Raw genomic sequence first — 22271 nt, forward strand, 5'->3', positions numbered from 1 at the left:
TCCTTTTTGATTGACATCCATCTAAATTCATTTTCCTCAAAATTTGAGTATAATTTGACTAGAGAAATAATATATACTCAATTTTAATTGTTTTACAGAGAACGAATATAGAACATAGAAAATAAAAATCTTTCCACTCCCAAAACTGCTATTAATATTAATGTGTATTTCAGATATTAGTTCAATAACATTTCAAAAACTTTTGTATTATTAGTCAGGACTCCAAAGTAACAGAAATACTTTACTTAAATTTAAGGTAACTTAAACAAAACAAGGTATTTATTGACTCAGTACCCCCAGGTTTAAGAAATAGAGCCAGCTTCTTGGATTATTGGATTAAAAGTTTAAGCAGTGTTGTTGAAACTCTACAGCTTAACCTTTGCTCATTGGTCTCTATCTCTTGTCTCTCTCTGCTTCCTCCTCCCTTTCATTTTGCATTTAGTCTTAGAAAAGAGAAGCTAAAATTTAAGTCAGATATTTATTTATTTATGAAAAATTATTAAACTTGGTTGAGAGATATTAGGGAATCTAAAAATAATTTAGAACAACAGTCCATTCACAGTATAGATGTTTATTTGTTTTTTATTTACAGTTTCTTTATTTCCAAAGACTTGGGTATTGTGGGCAATTCAGATTCCTTGTCATTGTATATTACATTAAAAATTTGAGTTCATATGTTTGTATAAGTCAAAGCCAAATCTTATAATTAATCATTTACTTCATTCAGTAAAGCTAAACAAAGTGTAATTTGAGGAGACAAAATAGAAACTGAATGATTAACACCACATGTGTGAGCCAATAGATCAAGAGACTTGCTGATGTAAATGATACTTTATAAATGTCAAAGTATCTTATTAATATGGTGATATGGGGTAATAAAAGTTATTATATGCTAGGTGCTATCCCAAATGCTTCAACTATATTATTTCTTTAGGTGCCACAGTTATTCACATCTCGTAAATAAGGAAATTGAGGAATCAAGATGGGGAACACATGTACACCTGTGGCGGATTAATGTCAGTGTATCGCAACACCAATACAATATTGTAAAGTAATTAGCCTCCAATTAAAATTTAAAAAATTAAAAAGAGAGAGACTAAGTAACTTACCCATAGTTATATAGTTAGTTAGAATGGAGCTGGAATTTAATTTATGCATTTTTGACTCCAGAGTTTTTGCAGTCTTAAGTTCTGTTCACCATCTGTACTGTCTTGATGCTTTTTTAATTCCATGCAATTAAATCCACACGACATATATTGACCAAAGGAGATCAAACATACTGGAGAATAGAAAGACTCAGCACAATGGCATTTGTCCATAAGCATTTTTTATCTTTTTTTAACAAATATATTTTAATTATAGACAAATGTGCTCATTGTAGAAAATGATGTAATCAAGTTATTTGGAGAAGCAAGATAAAAAACCAACACATATTCCCTCTAAGCTCAAACATTTAATAATTATAACTCTGTAAGTCTAACATATAAACTTTTAGGCATTTCTGTTACAAATATGAGCATTCATTTCTGATCATAATTATATAGTCATATTTCTTATAAACATTATTTCTGATATTTCTTCAGGGCTCTCTACTAGTCATTTTGCCTGGGCATTTCATTCAGTAGCAGAAGAAGAACTCCTTAACATGTTGCCAGCGATGCAAAAAGACGATCCCACGTGGTCTGAACTTAGAGCTATGGGTGTGGGGTGGTGGGTCCGGAATACCCGCATCTTACGCAAGTGCATAGAGAAGGTGAGTGTTTTATTTTGGTGTAAAAATGAAATAGTATGTATTGTATATTTATTGAAATGATATTCCATATTTACTCTCCTGTTACTCTTTAAGGAGTAAAATCTTTTTCAGTAGTCTTTATTTCAGGATAGCATGTTAATGTAATTTTTTAAAATTTATATTCTAATTCTTAAATTGCTAGTTCATATATTTATTTAGTAGTGTATGTCTGTCTTTTACAAATTGTATATATGCACTTTTAGGAAAATAAAGCAGTACTCAAGAGCTTGTCATGGAAAGCGTAGTCCTGTTTCCACCTCTTTGTGACCTTGATTACTTGTGTAATTTTAAAATAAATAAATTTACATATACATATGCATGTGTTCATTCATGTATTTTTTTAATTTATTGAACACTTAAGTAGAGAATGTATGACAGTTTATATATAAAGGAAAGTATTTGTTTTCTTAAAAACTGTTTCTTTGAAATTTTGACCAATACTTTCTTTTTTTTTTTTTGGAAAAATACTTTCTAATTACAGGTAGCCAAAGCAGCCTTTTATAAAAAGAATGATCCTTTAGATGCTGCCATTTTTTACCTAGCAATGAGAAAGAAAGCTGTGATTTGGGGATTATATAGGTAGGTGAAAAAACTGCCTCAAAATGTAAAGCTTTCCATAAAGAGTATGAAGTATAAAGATTTATTGTGCTTGTTAGTGTGGTTCATGTAGATTGTTAGTTATTTTTGTATTTAGCAGACTTCATGTGAAAGAAGCCCAGGTGTCTACCAGAGCAAAAGAATGTTGAGGTCACATTCAGTTTTTTTAGGTTTATCAGTCCAGAAAAACATCTTTTTGCTTATTTTAATAATGTCTTATGATGCTCTGGGAGGACAAAGAACTAAACCGGCAACTTCTATCTAGAATGGGGAAGAAGATGAATTGGTGGAGTTTTGAAAATGCATGTGCCCTCTGCCATGTTAGAAGCTCTTGGACCAGACTTAACCTTCCAAACCAGTCTTTTCCTAAGGGCCCTGACCCCATTCTTGATCTAGGGTCATTTAGAATTTTTCGCATTCACTTGTCCTCAGCTAGGATTGGTGAATGTGATAGGCATAAATAGTTCACTCTTCGTTTGGGATTCAGTCTAGGTGTATCCATATGAACAGTAACCTTTGGTGAAAATCGTGGTAGTCAGTTTTCTCAGAGACTAGATTTTAGTCTCTTAGAAGTTTTACTTCAGGACAGATTCCTTGGTGGTGATGATTTTTATCATCAAAGTCATCCTTAGGTGGGCAGTTGGGGGTACGTACAGGCAATTGATTAAATGGTAAAGTAACAGAATTTAATATAAATTATATATTTTGTATAGATTTAAAAATTATTTCTCAAACTGCTGCTAATGTAGTTTTCTTTGTAATTTAAAGAATTTTTTTTCAGTAATCTCTGAAATTTATGTGAAAAAATAAATGTTCTTTTTGCTCAGAAAAGAAACAGATGTGTACTAATTTATGAACTGGTAATTGTTTTGAGTTTTAACTTCTAAGTGGCTAACTTCATAAAGTTGGTTCTGATGTGAAAGCTTCATGTTTCAAAATTTTCATACTTCTTTCTTTATAGATCCCAAAAAGACTCCAAGATGACACAGTTTTTTGGACAAAATTTTGAGGATGAGAGATGGCGTAAAGCAGCTTTAAAGAATGCTTTTTCTTTGTTAGGAAAACAACGATTTGAACATTCAGCAGCATTTTTTCTTTTAGCTGGTTGCCTCAGAGATGCAATAGAGGTATGAGTGATTTTTTAAAAAAAAATACCATTGTCATCCTTTTAAGCTCTTTATGGTTTAAACTTTTTTTAAAATTTCAACTTAAGTATAATGGAACTAACACAAGGCTTAATAGATAAAGTAACTGGTAATACTTAATAGTGACTTTAAAATTTTGTCATTTAGCTTGAATGATATTTATACAGAATTAAAATGAACCAGGTTGTGTTGGTTGAGATAGGGAGTTGATCTGCCTCCTAAGAATATTTATGAACAGGTTAAAAAAAGAAAAAATTTGTCCTGTCATTTTAAACATGTGTGTGTGTACTGAGTTGCTTAAGTCATGTGTGAATGTATGGACTGTAGCCCACCAGGCTCCTCTGTCCATGGGATTCTCCAGGCAAGAATACTGGGGTGGGTTCCCATGCCCTTCTCTAGGAGATCTTCCTCACCCAGGGATCAAGCCTGAGTCTCCTGCATTGCAGGCGGATTCTTTACTGCTGAGCTACTTGGCAAGCCTCATCACTTTCAATATATTTGGACCTATATTTGGTTCTGTGTTAGTTGATGAACCTTAGCAAATATTTAACTGATTATTTCAAAGTAAACCTTATAAAAAGTTATAAATATTTAAATTATAACATTTCTATCTCAAATTGCTCTTTTGCTTAGAGTTTCATACAAATGATTAAAACCAACTTTTTGATTTGGAAACATTAGTCTGCTGAGGTGGATGGGAAAGAGTGAAAACTCAAGGATAAAATAAAATATGTCATTTAAATTGATGTTATTAAGAATTATTCAGTATTTTTCCATTAGACTAAGTCTTTTTGCAAATGTATACTTAGTATTACCTAAATCACCACCACCACCACTTAATACTACCAGTTAAATTAACATAAGTGTTGTCAAGTGGATTTGCTGAAGTAAGCAGCATGTTTTACTTATTATCCTTGTTCACTAATTTCAGATATTGTTTAAGCTTTATGTTCATGTAGTTATTAATGAGTCAGTTTGAGTCTTTTACCTTAAAACAAAAAATACCCTTATTTATAAACAATATTTCTTCTTTTTGAAGGTATGTCTTGAGAAACTGAATGACATTCAGTTGGCTCTTGTAATAGCAAGACTCTATGAGTCTGAATTTGATACATCTGCAACATATAAATCTATTTTACGTAAAAAAATTTTGGGAATTGATTCTCCTGTCAGTGAACTCAATTTGTTGAATATAAATATGCATTATGATCCTTTCCTTCGAAGTATGGCATATTGGATTTTAGAAGATTATAGTAGTGCTCTGGAAACATTAATAAAGCAGCCTATCCCAAAGGATGATGGTAAGTTACACTTCTAAGATTTAATTATTAAGAGTTTACCAGGTTCAGAACACACTGTTGGATGCTAAGGATAATGCAAAGCAAATTGAAGACATAAATGGTCCAGGACATTATGGTTTAGTTGGGGACACAGAGTTATGTATACAGTTTATTACCCACCTTCTGCCCTCCCAGAAAGTTAAATCCTTTGAAAGCCAAGGGCTTTGGATTTTCTGTTTTTATGAAATCAGTGTATTGAACATAGATGTTATCAACATTGAATATAAATATTTTGAAGAAAATAGTGATATACAGTGAAAGGAAAGTGGTTGGATTTGGACTATAATTTTAATGTTGACTAGATAGGACTGAATTGGATATGGAATTTGAAGTGAATGAGAGTCAAGTTTAACTCCTGAGTTTTTAGTTTGAGCAGTGGGTAAATGATAGTGGGAAGGCTAGGAGCAGATCTTAGGGAGTGTTGCTTTAGATAGAAAAGGCTTCTCAGATAAGGTGACCTTTGACAGCAAATCTAATTGAAATGAGTGAGTAATCAGCCAATGCAGATATCTGAGAAAAGAGTGATTTTTAGGCCAAGGGCACAGTAAATAAAAAGGCCTTGAAGCAAGATTATGTACTTGTAAGTGTAAATATAATGTAGGCCTTTGGATATAGTGTTCTAGATTCACAGGTTGGATTTGGGACTAGAAATAGAGATGTGCAGGTTATCACATAGAGGTAGTATTTAAAGCCATGGGGCTGTAGGTGTTCAACCAGGGAATGTAGATAGAGAAGAAGTCAAGTACTGAACTCTTGGACACTCAGCATTTCAAAGCAGAGAAGATGAGGAAGATCTAGCAAAGCAGACTGACTGAGAAGTTGTATCCAGGAAAGGAAGGGAAAAAGAACTATGTTTTAAAATATCTCAGATTATTACTTGAAGAGATGTGAAATCAGCAAACCTTTGTTTTCCTACTGTGTTAGAACACTTTCATTACACATGTGTTCTTGTCTATTCAATGCTATGTATTAGTGTGGTCTACATTTTTCTCATAAGACCAGGTAGATACTGGTGTCATGATAGAGAAAAAGGGCCACACACACAACTCTTGAAGAATTTTTCTTGGCTCATGAAATGAATTTACTTTCAGATCAAGTCATGATGTCAGCCTGCAATCCTGCAGTTTTTAATTTCTACAATTACCTAAGAACACATCCTCTTTTGCTCAGACGTCATTTTGGATCATCTGATGCATTTTCCACACACATGAGTTTAACAGGAAAAAGTGGACTAGCAGGAACAATTAATTTAAGTGAAAGAAGATTATTTTTTACTACTGCCAGTGCTCATTTAAAAGCTGGCTGCCCTATGCTGGCTTTGGAGGTGTTATCAAAGATGCCAAAAGTCATCAAGAAAACAAAACCTTTTTGTAGAATATCTAGTTTTTTGGATACTAGTAAAGACTGTTCTCCTTCTTCTCCATTAAAATTGGATGCAAGGGAAGATAAATCTTCAGCGATTGATTGGTCACAGTCACTAATGAATGGTTTTGGATCTTCTTCAGAGGGTTCCTCAGAGAAGCAATCAAACTCCACTCTTTCTTTTGACTGGAGCCAACCAAGTATTGTATTTCAGGATGACTCTTTAGAATTCAAATGGGACAGTGATAACGATGAAGAAAATGAGGATGTCCCACTTTCAATGAAAGAACTAAAACCTTTAGAGGGAAAAATTGGGAAAAAAATGGAAGAAGCAAGTTCTAATTACACAGAATCTCTCAGTGCATTAGATGAAAATGACATTTTAAATCCATCAGAAGATGTAATTGCAGTTCAGTTAAAATTTAGAGCCTGTTTAAAGATTCTCACAGTAGAACTTCGTACTTTATCTACTGGCTATGAAATAGATGGTGGAAAACTGCGATATCAGCTATACCACTGGCTTGAAAAAGAGGTTATAGCCCTTCAGAGAACTTGTGACTATTGTTCAGATCCTGAGGAAGCACAGTCTGCATTTGGCGAAAATGGAGATGCAATTGAACTAAACGAGGATGCTGAAGATTTGCTTCAACAAACAAAAGTGAAACAACTGAGAGAAAATTTTCAGGAAAAAAGACAGTGGCTTTTGAAATATCAGTCTCTCTTGAGGATGTTTCTTAGTTACTGCATACTTCATGGATCCCATGGTGGGGGTCTTGCATCTGTGAGAATGGAATTGATTTTGCTTTTACAAGAATCTCAGCAGGTATGTAACTTAAATGATAACCAGTTAAAATAGTACTTTTTCGAAAAACAATTTTTGAGATTGCTTGTTTTAGTTTTTAAATATTCAAATTGTTGATTTTCTTAATTATGGTTACTTTAAGGAATGCTGCTTTTTTGTGGTGCTTCATATTGTGAATTTCTAGAGTTGTGAATGTATTGTGGCTTAAGGACAGTTTCATGTCAGATGCTAAGGTCTGCTTAGTTCATATTAAAAGTCTTATATGAAGGCTTTGCGAGGTGATAATAAGAGAATATTATCCCATCGTTATTCATTATAATCAGTTGAAGGTTGACCACCTCAGGTCCCTTCTAACTCTGAAAAAGTTTCTGTTTTGCTTTTAATTTTTAATCGTTCTCAAGTTTTTCAAAGAGACCCCTGACTTACTTAAGTAATGGATTATAACTATAAATAGTTGATTAACCTTTTTTCCCTTTGTTTTTAAGGAAACAGCAGAACCAATATTTCCTAGCCCTCTTTCAGAACAGACCTCAGTACCTCTCCTCTTTGCTCGCACAGCCAGTGCCAAAACAGTTGTTGCCAATCCACTGTTGCACCTTAGTAATCTAACACATGATATTCTACATGCCATAATTAACTTTGATTCACCACCCCATCCTGATATCCAGAGCAATAAAGTAAGTATGCTTGGTTTCAGACATTTAATTAACCTATATACTGTCATAAAGCTAAGAGGTAAGTGTTAATTAAGGCTTTTTATAAATGATTTAAAACATCACCCTATGCTTAGTGATTGTTATGTAGCCGAGTTTGTATTGATTTTGATCAAAGAAAACTTGACTGTAGATCAGGCTCATTTTATCTGTATTATTTACCCAAAGGGTACTTCATTTTTAACTTTTATCTTATTTAACCATTTCATTTAGGTAAGAATTTTATGAGTAATTCTTTAGTGCACACTTAGCCAAAAAAAAAAAACAAACCCACTGATTGTCTTTTAGAGACAGAAACAATATTGTGTTAAAGAACTAGTATGTATCTCTTTTTTTTTTTTTCTCACATCTGTCATCTGATTCTCTCCTACCTCACAAGCTGTGATATTATTCTATTTCCATTTTCTTCTTGTTTAATGGTAGCCTCTCTTATAGTTTTACCCTCCTGGATAACCAAACCCTTATAAATTAATTTTGTCACTTTATTTCTTGTACTGCCCAGTAGAATAAATGCCCACATTGCATATTATAGAATTAGGAATTTAATTTCCCTCAGATTATGGTAATTTTAAGCAAATTTCATTCCGTATTTAACTTTAATAATAAGCATATCCCTGATGTATCAGCTTCTGCTGCTTATGAAACATTAGTATTAATAGCTCAAAATAGCTATGATTTATTTTGCTCATGATTCTATGGGTTGGCTCATCAGTTCTTCTAGTTTGGGCTAGCTGGATTGATAGCTGGATACCTCATTTGTCTTTGGTCAGCAAGCAGGTTGGCTAGATTCTGGATGACCTAAGATGGCCTTATTTACTTTCTGGTGGTTGGTGGGCCATCTGCAAGCCTGTCAGGAGATGTTAGGATGACCAGAGACTCTGAGATGTGTCTCAGCTGCCAGTAGACATGCTTAGAGTGTTAGGCTGTGTTCTCTAAAGAAATAGAATTGAAAGGGGGTGTGAGTGTGTGTTTATAGAAAGAGGCTTATTTTAAGCAATTGACTCACTTCATTATGGAGGCTTAGAAGTCTCAAGATCTTCTGTCGGCATGCTGGAGACTCAGGAGAACAGATCATGTAGTTCCAGTCTGAGTCCAAAGGCCTGAGAGCCAGGGTAACTGACGGTATAAGTTCCAATCCAAATACCAGCAAGCCTGAGATGCAAGAAGAGCCATTGTTTCAGTTGTTGTCTGAAAGTAGAGAAGACCACCAGTGTCCAGCTCAATGCAGCCAAGCAGAAGTTCCCTCATACTCAGCCTTTTTGTTCTATTCAGGTACTTCAATTGATTGCATAAGGCCCACTCACAGACTACCAATTCAGATGTTAATCTCATCCAAAATCACCCTAACAGACAAACCTAGAATAACATTTGACCTAATGTCTACGCACTCCTTGGCCCAGTCAGATGGACACGTAAAGTTAACCATTTCACTGGGGTTATTTCATATAGTGGTTTCAGGGGTGTAAAGAGCCAGAGTAGAATTTGCAAGGCTTTTAGAGAACTAGTTTCAGAAATAAGACATCACTTTTGCTGTGTCCTCTTGCGCAAACCAAGTCACAAAGTAAGCCCAAACTCATTAAGTGGAGAGACAGACTCTGCCTTTTGGTTAGAGAAGCTAGAAAATATTATGATTTTTGCAGTCTCCCATATGTGGTCTTTGCTGTCTTTGTTTATATGATGCGATCTTTGACTTTAATTCATGTCACATGTCTATTGATAATTGAAGGAAAAATAGCAGTTAGATTTTAATCTGCACAAGAGTGTATCATACTTCATAATTAGATCGGGAACCTGATTTTTTGAATAGTCCAGTCTACTTTCTTACCTAGATTAAGCTTCTCCTTCATCCTTAGATCTACTTCTGTTCTCTTGTCATGCCATGTTTAGAGCTCTGTCTTCCTTAATACAAGCATTTTCTGTCAGTTGCTGTCTTTCATACCTTTCCCTTTCTCAAAAATTTCACTCTTTTCAAATTGTTTTCTGTAGTAACTTGAATAGTTCATAAATGAACTGTCATTATCAGGCGGGGCTTTACGTTTTGGTTGAGGAGGGAACAGGTTGAGTCTTGGAGGGCTTGCTTTTAACCCATGGCTCATTGCTCTGCTGAATAGCTAACATCTGTCCTCATTTGCCCTTAAAATAGAATTTAGGTAGCAGTTGTGTATTTTATAATTTCTGCCAGAGGCCTCAGGTTTTATTTGTGTCTCTGTGTATATTTGTAGCGAGACATCTCCAGACAGAAATTAGTATTAAGGAAAAAAAGGAAATAGTTTATTAGGACAAAATAGTTTTTTCATCTTTTTTAAAAATGCTAATTAGGCCTTGAAAAACGTTCAGTTTTTTTTTTTTTTTGTAGTTAATTTATTTTTTATTGGAGGCAAATTATTTTACAATATTATATTGGTTGGTTTTGCCATACATTGATATGAATTTGCCCCGGGTTTACATAAGTTCCCCCTCCTGAACCCCCCTCCCACCTCCCTCCTCCCTTTATCCTCCCTCTGGGTCATCCCCGCATGCCAGCCCCGAGCATCCTATAACATCCATTGACCCTGAACTAGTGATTCGTTTCACATATGACAACATACGTGTTTCAATGCCATTCTCCCAAATCATCCCACCCTCACCCTCTCCCATAGAGTCCCAAAGACTGTTCTATACATCTGTGTCTCTTTTGCTGTCTCGTATACAGGGTTATCATTTGCATCTTTCTAAATTCCATATATATGTGTTAGTATAATGTTCAGTTTTTAAAAGTTATAAATTAATATTGTGTTTTTTTTCCCCCAGGTATATGTAATGCATACTTTAGCAGCCTCACTTTCTGCTTGTATCTATCAGTGCCTTTGTGGTGGTCATAATTACAGGTAAATATCTTCTTTGAAATTTAAGAATGTTTGTAGTAACTGCTGAGGTTTGAGAATTTGTATGCTCTTGCTTTGGGAATATGTATACAGCAGTCCACTTTAGCTAATGCAAAAAGCAAATGGAGAAATGTTGAGTCTTTTTTTTCATCTTTGAAGTTTTAGCATTTGTCTTTATGGCAAATGCATCTCAAGTTAAACTCTTCACAATTAACTTATTTAACTGCCTTTTATTGATCACTGCCTAATGCTAGACATTATGATATCACTGGAATAAGATCTTCCTTAAGGTCATGCTAGTTAGTGACAAACATATAAATTGATAAATGATATGTAATATGACATCATACTAAAATGATATGTTCTCTAAGATGATAGACAGTAAAAGGCTCAGGGAGCACAGAGGAGGGAGTGACTGGCTTGGAACTGAGAAAAATTTTACACTGTCCTTGATGTTTATGATTTTCTTCATGTCCTAAGGTTTTACTGTAATTTTTCTAGGCTTTTGAAACATATTGTTTGACACTGTGGGATTATATCTTTCTTTGTAATTTTCTTATTCTATTTCTTCCAATATTTTATCTTCTCTCTTCTCTTTCCTTTTTATGAGACAGATATTGGAACTTGTGGATCCCTTCTTTTTCTTTTAGATTTCCTCTTAAATGATCTATTTCTTTTATTTTTGCTTCATTTCAGAAGAAGTCCTAGCTTCATTTTCCAGACACTAATTCATTCTTCCATGTTTTTCATTAAACTTTTGCTATCTGGTGCATATACCTGCTGTAGCCTACCCTGACGTAGGGTAGACTCGCCATTAAATATCAAATTGAACCTAAACTGACTTTGTTTTCAACTTTCTTATTGATATATATAAATTATATACCTTTGTGATATGTAAGCTTCCTATCTGTGGTCAATAATAGTTAAATGTGAAATTCATTTTAGGTCATTCTTTGTTATTATTATTGTTTTATTGCAATCGGAGGTCACTGTAGATAGTTATTATTTAAATTTTTTTTCTCTCAGTTCATTTCAAACAAATCAGTTTACTGGAATGGTGTATCAGACAGTACTGCTTCCCCATCGACATTCCTTGAAAACAGGAAGCTTAGATGAAGCCATAACTCCCAATACATCACCAGCTCAATGGCCAGGTATAAAAAGTTTTATATATATATATATATATATACACACACAGACAAGTTTTTTTCTTAGCTTTATTGTTCTTAGTCAGATGAGGAAAAAGTAGGTTTGGTTTGGTTTTGCTGTGTGATAATCATTGTTAAGTATTGTTAGAATTGATTCCAATTCATTATTCATTTACTGCAAATTATCCAGTTATATAACATTAGTTTTTCCTTTATCATAATACTAAAATAACTCAAATGTTTTGTCATATCATTTTTCATACTTTTGCTTTTGTTGTAATAGAAAAACATTGTTATGTTATTTCCAGTGTCTGTGTAAATTGAACAGATAGCTCAACACTTACGCATTAACTGCAGTAACCTCTAGTGGTCTGTGAAACTGAGGAAGAAAATATTTTTATCCTGATGCTATAACATTTTTTCAAAAATTAGGAATTGTAGTTAATTTTTTATTTATTAAATTTATTGTCAGTGGTAGCTAATGGTAGCTATGTTTGTTCTTTCTCCTAGGAATAACTTCTCTAGTTCAACTTTTGAATTCTTCTGGGGAGGAAGCCCAGTCAGGACTTACGATCTTGCTTTGTGAGATTCTCACAGCAGTGTATCTTAGTCTCTTCATCCATGGCTTGGCAACACATTCTAGTAACGAACTATTTCGAATTGTGGCCCACCCTCTAAATGAAAAAATGTGGTCTGCTGTATTTGGTGGAGGTGCGCGTGTTCCCAGCAAAGAACAAGCACATTCAAAAACTTTACCTGGTTAGTTTTTAATCTGTTTTATCTTATTTTTGAAGGCTACCACTTTATTCATCTGAATGATAACTTTGTTAAGTGTGATTACGTTTTAATTTATTCACAGGAAGTTATGTTACAGACCATTTTCTTAGAGCATGAATAGTTTTATGGAAAACATACAGTATGAAGTTTCTGGTGTAATTATTAAACTTTAAGATACTGGTACACCAGTGATTAGAACTATCTAATGTAATTTAAAATCTTTTACTATTGACATTTTCATTTGTTTTGAAAAATACTGTAACATTGGTTTTTGTTCTATCCCAAATACAGATTCTCTCTTCTTTCTTTGGCAGGAAGGTACTTTGCTATGCCTAGCCCCCACCAGGTAGTGGTATTCTCCATGGAGTGTGTGGGCTTTTCCAAAGCTCTTTCAACCATCAGTTCTCATAGCCCTCCCAGTCTTGCAGGCAAGATACTAGCTTTAGAAATAGGCTTTTACAGTTCAGCTTGCTTTGTGTTGTTTTGGAAGGGTTGGGATACAGTGGGCCGATTTTATTTTGTTTGGCACTTAGAAAATTGAAAATTTTCCATTAATCAAGTCATATTTTTGATTTAAAACAATGATTAGCATTTTAGAACACCATCCCTGCTTCTTTTATTCTGCTTTAGTTCTTCATTTTGATGTTTTATATTCCTTAGACTTTAATGTATTTTTAAATGGGTAGAAATAAAGAAATGCCAGTGCTAATCATGGTAAATCAGACTATGGCTTGAAGTGACTGGAAAAACATTTCAAATAAGGCTGCTTTATGTTTGCGTATCATGATTCTGGCCATTAGAGATTTTGGATTTCTAAGTGTTCATAATACCATGTAAAGTAAATATTTTAAACAATTCTATTATCTTTTCTAAACTTTCTGGTGTTAAAACTATGTATATTTATTTAAAGATTGAAACAAAATTTTTGACCTGAAAAAAATCTTCATGATGTTTTCTGCCTTTGTTTTCTTTTTGTGATTTATTAGCCCATATGTGATAATCTTGGCTTTCAAATTTTATTTTTTTTCAGATGCTCATATTTATTTATTTACTTTGGTTTTTTTATTCTAAAATTTTTATTTAATAAATGGTACAAAACACAATGCCAAAAACATTAACAGTTAAAATTTCACCAAAAGAAAAAATACTATAGAATACACAGTTGTAAAAAGCTACATTAAGTTATTTTACAACTGCTTCAGGCTGCAAAAAAAAACCCATTGCCATACCTAAGTTATCCCTCTCTCAAAATAATGCCATTTATGTTATAAATCATGAGCACCCCATCAAAAGACGGGAACTGCTTTTGTTAATTCATATGTATATTTATATGACTGTATCACTTTGCTATACACCTGAAACAAACACAACACTGTAAATGAAATATGGTACAATATAAAATAAAAATAAGTAACAGAACTTTGGGGCTTTACACAGAGTTAGAGTTCCTATCAGAGGGACAACAGCACCACAGCCATACTGAATCCTCATGAAGGAGGCACATGAATGACTGGATTACAAGAGTTACAGGAATGAGAGCTGCTCACTTCCCAGAAACTACAGCTCACAGAAAGCCAACAAAGGCACGAGATACAGACCATTTATTTATGAATGTGTAAAACTCAAGAAAGTCCACATTATTCCTACAACATGTTGAAAGTGCTTCAGAATTCACACAATACTAATTTTCTTTTGGTTCTGGTTAAATTATATATACCAGTTTATAACAAATGGTAAAATCTGTAACTGATCAAAGTTTTAAAAGATTACTTAAGAATGGTTTCTTGTATTTCTATGCCACCTTTATAGTTCTGGTTTCTCATTTCTTAATTAGTAAATTCAGCGTGCAGCTTCTATCCCAGGCTAATTTATATACTTCCGGAAGGAATGGCCTCTTGAATCCACAGAGTGTTGAGGTGGGGAGCCCCCAACCACGTCAGATTCGTTTCACATATGATAATATACATGTTTCAATGCCATTCTCCCAAATCATCCCACCCTCGTCCTCTCCCACAGAGTCCAAAAGACTGTTCTATACATCTGTGTTTCTTTTGCTGTCTCATATACAGGGTTATCGTTATCCTCTTGCTATATTCCATATATATGTGGAATGATATTTTAATTTCTCTAATGTCTCCTTTGAAATTTTTAAAGAGTAATTTCCAGTGCTTTATTTTTTATATGGATGAAAATAGAAAAGACCAACATGAAATTCATATTGGAATATATACTTGACTTCAGATATTTGAATTCATTTAAAGAACTTTCAAAGTCTAAGAGGGAGTACAGTTTATAGGCTTACTGAAAGTGAAAACTGTGATCTTGTTAATGTAAAATGTTATAAAGGGGATAAATTCTTGAAATAGAATGTCCACACACTTATGAAAAATAAAAAATACGTTCTTATTAACCAGTCAGCAAGTCTTAATTTTAACAATTCTAGAACATTTCTGAGCACAGATACATAAACAGCTTTACTCGACGTCCAGGTTGTTCTTCGTTTAACCACTCAGATTTAGCTGTTTGTAGTGGCAAATACCATATAATAAATTCTTATCTCACCACTTATCAAATCCTAAATAATCAAAGTGAAAAAAATTATCTGCATCTATATATTTAACCTCTTGGATTGGGACATGGTATCCAAATAATACGGGATACTTAAAACATATGGTTTACTCAGTGGTGGGGCTGGGTATAGCCGCATATAAATTTTGTGATGCTCATCTGTCGATAAGAACCCAGAAACTCTTCTGAATACAATCCGTCATGGATGTAACTGAAAGAGCATTTACAGAAAACGTACATGATACGATTCATCAGTTTGCTAACCGAAGAAAAAGAGTAGACTCATTTAATGATGAAGCCAAGGCATGCTGTTTCTAAAGCTGATTTAGTTTGTAAAGCAGCTGGTAGAAAAAGTAGAAAAACAGAAAAAGGGAAGAAGTGAAGATAGTAAATAGCAAAGGCAGTAATAGTAATTAGAAGTAGCAGTCCTGTGAGGCAGATAAACTGACAGTTGGAGAGACAAAATCTGAGAAAAGAAAATTGGCAAAGGGACAAGCAGCGGTGACTTTCAGTGTAAGGCAAAGTTCTGAAATCTCAGTTTTTGAAGGCATTATTATGTTGTTCCGAAACCATACCAACTAAAGCAGCACAGCAACTTGATAAATTTTCAGTTGTAAGTAAGTAGTCTTGCGTGTTTGAGTTACTGTTAAATGTAATCATGATGTCCCGGGAGTGTAATTGCGTTAGATAATATTAAGTATACATTGTTGACCAAGGGAATAAAAAGATGTATTAGAAAAGTTGATCTGAATTCAGCAAAAAATAATACATATATTTATTTTTTAGTGTTTAAGTATAGCAAAATGAAAATGGATAAGTCTAGAACATTTCATTTTCCTGACAACCTATTCAGCTATTCAATATCAATGTATTGTATATTGAAGATGAAATACTTTCCTTATAACCCTTGAAAATCTTTTAAAAAGTTTTTCATACACTTAGTACTGTGAAGTTTTGTAATATGAGAAAATGGTAGATGATTTTTACTAGACTAATTTGGCAGGTCAGAATTCTTAACAAAAATGTTATTGTACATAAATCAGTATTTTTAATCAAACTTAATTTACTTTGTGATTTCCACATAGGTTAATATGGGATTTACTTTTTTCTAATTAATTAAAACTAGTCTGGGTATATGTTCATGGAGTTATTTTGTTATTATGGTAAACTGTTAAAGTAGATAGTTGAGCAGTAGTAGTTTTTGAAAAATACTTTATTTTTTCTGTTAACAGTTAGAAATCCATACTTTTGCTTTTTATTGCATTTATAAAGCAAAGCAAAATATTTTAAGAATTTTTGTTGTGTTTCATAATACTTGCAGATGAAAGAATTGTCATTAATTCCCATGCATAACTTAGTTTTGTTAACCCATTTTCTAGCTTCTTCATGCCCTTATAATTCACAAGGTCTCTCTATATCCAGATTCCTTTTAATTTCCCCCTAGTGCTGATTTTTCTTCTATTACTATTAAAGTAGCCATTTACTACCTTAATAATGGAACACTACAGTCAATTTGTATCCACAGAGTGGCATGCCCATGGCTTGATATTTTATTATTAGCTTTTTTCAAAAACAAATGGTGAAGCACCCAGCAGCAGTATATATATTCTCTATTGTAGTGCCCCTGAGCTTCATGACTACTTGAACCCAACATGATTTAAGCCATAAAATTGTCTTAGGTCCTGCTGCAGTTTGAGGGAAAAGTGGGTGCATCTACTCTAATGACAAGCTTCAAATCATTTCTTGTTTGCTGGGAGATATCACTAAGTCTTTTTACTTGTAGCATTTCCCGTAATATATCATTCAGTACTGTGAACCTGTTTTGCCATTTCCCCCCTGTTCTCCTTGTTTATCAGAAGTGTTTGATAAGAAGTTTTTTCCTTCTGAAATTGAATCTGTAATTTTAAACATTTCCCCATAGTGTGGTTAATTTCATTTTCATGTCATGTGTCTGGGTTCACACACTATACTTTGAAATGTTTTTCTCCCTTTTAAAAAACTGAAAACAAAACAAAACTTTGCTTTAAAAACTCTACTTATTTTTATGACATAGCAAACTTCGTAAAACTATGACTTTAGCCTTGTAGATTTTATTTTTCCCTAAACATCTATGTTCACATCATATGCCTTCTTATAATCTAAAAACAAAATAAGCAGAATAGTAATATTAGAGTCAAATGAGATTTATCTTGGAACACAGCATTAATTTTTGACAGATAAAAAATACCTTTAAATTCTAAATTTTTTACTCAGTGAGAATTTGATAAAACCATTGTTTAAGTTTTAGATTGTATGTAAATGTATGCAGTAGATATATTAGAAACATGATTATTGATTATCAATTGTTTATAAGATCAGAGAGAAAAAATTACACACTGATATGGTTCTTTTTAAAATCATTTGAAAGATTATCTAATAATCAATACCACTTTTTAGCAGTCTCTTAGTGTACTAATTTTATGCATTTTATTTTTTTCTGAAATAATTAAATTATTCTGTTAGAATCAGCTTGGCTATAACTTGATATAATGCATGAGCATGCTATTTATGCAAGTTGAGTAGCTTCAAGCAATAAAGCAAAATTATATTACAGCACAAATACTTGTATTCCTTGGAAGGTGAGTAACTTCTTGCTGGAATCATTGAAGAAGAATATTCGTTTGCCTTAATATGGAGTTGTTTACCTATCTTTTAGACCATGCCTATGTCCAGGAGATCCTTGATTTTCTACTGGTGATTTGCATCTTGTGACTTAGTCTTGATTAAAATTTGTATAACTTGTTTTTCTTTGTTTATGCCCTTAATATTCTAAGATTAAAATAATAAGGGAATATTGACTCTAAAGTGTTTAGATGTTAAAGCAATTAAAAACTGCATTTTCTTCCTCTTCTTTGTATTCCATTGACTAGAAAATTCTATCTCTAACCATCTAGAATTGTTGTCTTTAATTAATATTGACATCTCATGATACTGTTTTCCCTGCCCCCATCCATTAAATTCTTAAAAAAAAAAAGATGTAGATACTTTTCTGTCATGGTCTTAGCTAAATTATGGACTCATTTATGGGAAGATATTACATCCTATTCCATATACAGTTTACATATACAATAAATAAATGAACATTCAGAGAGTAAGGGACAAGATGAGATAAAAACAAAGATGGCTATACAAGATGATTTTGTCTCACTTCCTCCACTTACCTTACTATCATAGTAATCTCAGTTTTGTGTATATACTTATTTGTAGTTAACTTTAAGTCTTATGTAAAAATAGATGAAATCAGTACAATGAAAATTGTGCTTATTTTAGTAATACTTTGTTTTGTTCTTATTAGTTTCTTCACTAGTGGAAGAAGGAGAGAAACAGAACAAACGTTTTAGGCCATCAAAAATGTCTTGCAGAGAATCTGCCTCAGTGACTTCTTTATCACCACCAGTAAGCCAGGAGACACTGATAGTTAAAGAGAAGTTCATTCCACCTGAGCTCAGTATCTGGGACTATTTCATTGCCAAGGTAATACAAATGTTATCCAAATGATGATTTGTATAGTTAAACAGAAATGAAAATGTTTAAAATAAGTGTAATTGTTGGTGTTTCCAAATCCACACAGGTTTAGAAAATATTCATTTTATCAGGATAAATTATCACAGAATATATCCTAAAATATTTTGGGCATATTTCAACTATTTTTTAAGGCAGTTCTTGTATAAATTAAGGTTTTTGCATTTTAAACAATGCAACATTCTTAGGAAGATGAAAAGATAAATTGGCTAGCACATTAATGCTAATGTGTATGTGTATGTTAGTCGCTCAGTCTTGTCTGACTCTTGCAACCCCATGGACTGTAGCCAACTAGGTTCCTCTGTCCATGGGACTCTCCAGGTAAGAATACTGGAGTGGTTTACCTTTCCCTTCTCCAAATGGTAATGTACTTGGTAGTGATTAAGGAATCAAGACTGCCAGAAGTCAAAGTGCCATCCAAACTCTAATTCTTTTTCTATACTGTAGTCCTGCATTGTCCTGATGTACTCAGATTTCAGTTTTTAGTTAAATAACATCAATCCCTCAGCAATATTGTTCAAGTTTAAAGTTACCACAATTTATTCAATATGAGTAATTGCATAAAGTACAGACTTTTCTGCTAGCTCTTAGTCCACAAATCACTGTATAAATAATAGATGCAATTCTTGATCAGTGACTAATCACAACAAGTCTTTCAAAGTCTGTCAGTGATTGGTCATTTAGTACCTTTTATTCAGTATTCATTTCATACACAGAAAAGCATGTAGTTAGTTGTCTTGCCTCCCTTCCTCCCATAATAAATGTAAGTCACGTTTTACAAAACTGGCTAATCAGAATAGGAAATTAGCTGACAAAGTCAAGTGCAACTGGAAATGAAAAGTGAGTACTGGAAATAAAATTCAAATCAAATATAAATAAAGTTTTAGAAAAAATAGCTAATGCTGGGATTTAACATTGCTGTCATTTGAGAGACTTTAGATGTGCAGCCAAGGAAAATTAGTGAAGACCAGCTTATCAACATAAATGAGAAAAGTTTGACAAAACGATGGAGATGACCTAGAGATACTGAAATTGGAAAAAAAAAAAACAAAACCCTTTACATTAAAAGAACTCTGGGTAATATTTCACAACATCAAAATCGCAATAAAAAGTTGAATATTGATACAAAGTTAGAAAGGAATATGACAATTTGCTAACAATTAGAAAAGATACTTGCTTTGTATTCTGGGTTTTATAAAGTTAGAAGGCTAGCACTATTCAAAGTTTTCTTGATAAATTTTTTACAAAGAAAACACTTTATAAATGCTCACTGATTCTAATTTTGCAGTTACAGTATACTAAATACATATTATTTTTACTGTTTTCTTTTTCCTATACATTTATAGTTGACTCTAAGAGTTTTTAGTGTTTTGATGAATTTGTTAATAGTCACAGAACACTTGTAGTTTTTTCATTGATTATTAAGATTTGCTTTGCATGGTTTCAACTTGTCCTACCATGCCTAGCAAGAACTTCTTGTATATATCCTCTTCTTCTTCTGTGGACAGCCAAATTCCTCACATTCTGAACTTCTAGATTTTTTGCTTACTGCTGCTGCTAAGTCACTTCAGTCGTGTCCGACTCTGTGTGACCCCATAGAGGAAGCCCACCAGGCTCCCCCGTCCCTGGGATTCTCCAGGCAAGAACACTGGAGTGGGTTGCCATTTCCTTCTCCAATGTGTGGAAGTGGAAAGTGAAAAGTGAAAGTGAAGTCGCTCAGTCGTGTCCGACCCTTAGCGACCCCACGGACTGCAGCCTACCAGGCTCCTCCATCCATGGGATTTTCTAGGCAATAGTACTGGAGTGGCTTACTACCTTGTATTAATTGACTCCTCACTATTTCCTAATGACACCAATCCCTGAGGCCTTCTAGGCAGTAGATTTTGTTTTTCTCATATCCAACATGCTTCAGGGTAAAGAAGGACATTTATATCACCTTGTTTCACATTGACTTTTGCAGTCATTGATTCATTCAATAAATGTTTATTATATGCTTTATTTTTATTGGAGTATATTTCATCTTCATATTTGAAGCATAGTTCCTTTTGCTGAGTATATGATTCTTGATTATCAAGGCCTTATTTAGTTGTTTTGTTCCTGGATTTGGTTAAATTTCTGGCTGGTCTGCCTTTGTTCCAGTGTGTAACACAGGCTAGTTGAGATGTGAAAGTGTTAGTCCACCCAGTCCATCCAACTGTTTGTGACCCCATGGACTATAACCCAGCAGGCTCCTCTATCCATGGAATTCTCCAGAGAGGAATAACAGATGCAACTGGAGTGGGTTGCCGTTTTCTTCTCTAAGGGATCTTCCCCACCCAGGGATCTAACCCAGGTCTCCTTCATTATAGGCAGGTCCTTTCCTGTCTGAGATGTTGGCCTTCCCTAACTGTTTGCTGCTGAAGACTCTTGTTTTTGACAATGCTGCTGGGCATGGAATTTTTTTTTTTAATTTATTGAAGTATAGTTGATTTACAATGTTGTGTTAATTGCTGTTTTATAGCAAGGTTATCCATTTATTTGCATTCTTTTTCATGTTTTTCGTTATGGTTTATCACAGAATATTAAATATATCAATAGTTCCCTGTGCTGTATAGTAGGACCTTGTTGTTTACCCATTCTCTATATAATAGTTTCCATCCACTAATCCTAAAGTCCCATTGCCCACCCCACCTCCATCTTGGCACACACAAGTCTATTTTCTATGTCTGTGAGTCTGTTTGTGTTTCACTGATAAGTTCATTTATGTCATATTTTAGATTTCACCTATAAGTAATATCATATGGTATCTGTCTTTCTTTCTCTTTTTGACTTCACTTATGATAATCTCTAGGTCTGTCTTCAGCATTATTTGATTCTTTTTTACGACTGAGAATTTGATGCTATATATATTATACACACACACACCACATCTTTTTATTCATTCATCTATTGATAGACACTACTTAGATTGTTTCCCTGTCCTGGCTGTTGTAAATGGTGCTGCAGTGAACATTGGGGTACATGTATCCTTCCAAATTGTGCTTGTCTTTGGTTTTATGGGCATGGAATTCTTATTAAAGACAGCCCTCTCTGGCCAGGCATCAGAGTTGTCTTCACAGACTGATAGAACAAATGAGTCACAGAGAGCAGGGATTGGGCTAGAAAAAGCCCCTGGCCAAAATGCTAGATGCTTACTTTTACCAGAGATTGAGTAGTTTTTGTTGTTGTTGTTGTTTCTCCTGGCCACACAACATGTGGGATCCTAGTCCCCTGAGCCAGGGATCAAACCTGCACCCCTGGTAGTGGAAGTGCAGATTCTTAACCACTGGGACATCATGGAAGTCCCTCAGAAGTTTTTCTTGAATAAATACTTCTCTATGTGTTTGATCAGTTTCCAGTATCTTTAAATGATTGTTTTGACAACTTTGTTGGGTTTCCCTGGTGGCTCAGGTGGTAAAGAACACCTGCAGTGCAGGAGACCTGCGATTGATCATGGGTTGGGAAGATTCCCTGGAGAAGGGAAAGGCAACCCACTCCAGTATTCTTGCCTGGAGAATCCCCATGTACAGAGAAGCCTGGCGGGGTACAGTTCATGGGGTAACAAAGAGTCGGACATGACCAAG

At 33.8% G+C, this 22271-nt stretch overlaps 1 protein-coding gene across 9 annotated transcripts in view; it reads left to right on the top strand.

Annotated features, from left to right (window-relative positions):
* DMXL1 (Dmx like 1) overlaps positions 1–22271 on the top strand; it is a 127927-nt gene that overhangs the window by 59200 nt on the left and 46456 nt on the right. For 6 of the 9 annotated variants that reach the window (XR_008686557.2, XR_008686558.2, XM_055431337.2 and 3 more), the window contains exons 20-30: positions 1584–1753; positions 2274–2371; positions 3351–3516; positions 4574–4835; positions 5966–7059; positions 7524–7715; positions 10542–10618; positions 11642–11769; positions 12274–12522; positions 12855–12968; positions 18443–18621. Coding sequence is in view for 7 of the 9 variants with exons in the window: in XM_055431337.2 (XP_055287312.2) it covers positions 1584–1753; positions 2274–2371; positions 3351–3516; positions 4574–4835; positions 5966–7059; positions 7524–7715; positions 10542–10618; positions 11642–11769; positions 12274–12522; positions 12855–12968; positions 18443–18621 (2729 nt within the window). In the remaining 2 variants the exon portion in view is untranslated. The remainder of the gene's footprint in view (positions 1–1583; positions 1754–2273; positions 2372–3350; positions 3517–4573; positions 4836–5965; positions 7060–7523; positions 7716–10541; positions 10619–11641; positions 11770–12273; positions 12523–12854; positions 12969–18442; positions 18622–22271) is intronic. The other 3 variants (XM_055431341.2, XM_055431342.2, XM_055431344.2) reach the window with 1 other exon arrangement.

This window comes from Moschus berezovskii, chromosome 8 (assembly GCF_049115385.1).
Source record: "Moschus berezovskii isolate FMDL1 chromosome 8, NW_MosBer_1.0, whole genome shotgun sequence".
NCBI classification, from domain to species: domain Eukaryota; kingdom Metazoa; phylum Chordata; class Mammalia; order Artiodactyla; family Moschidae; genus Moschus; species Moschus berezovskii.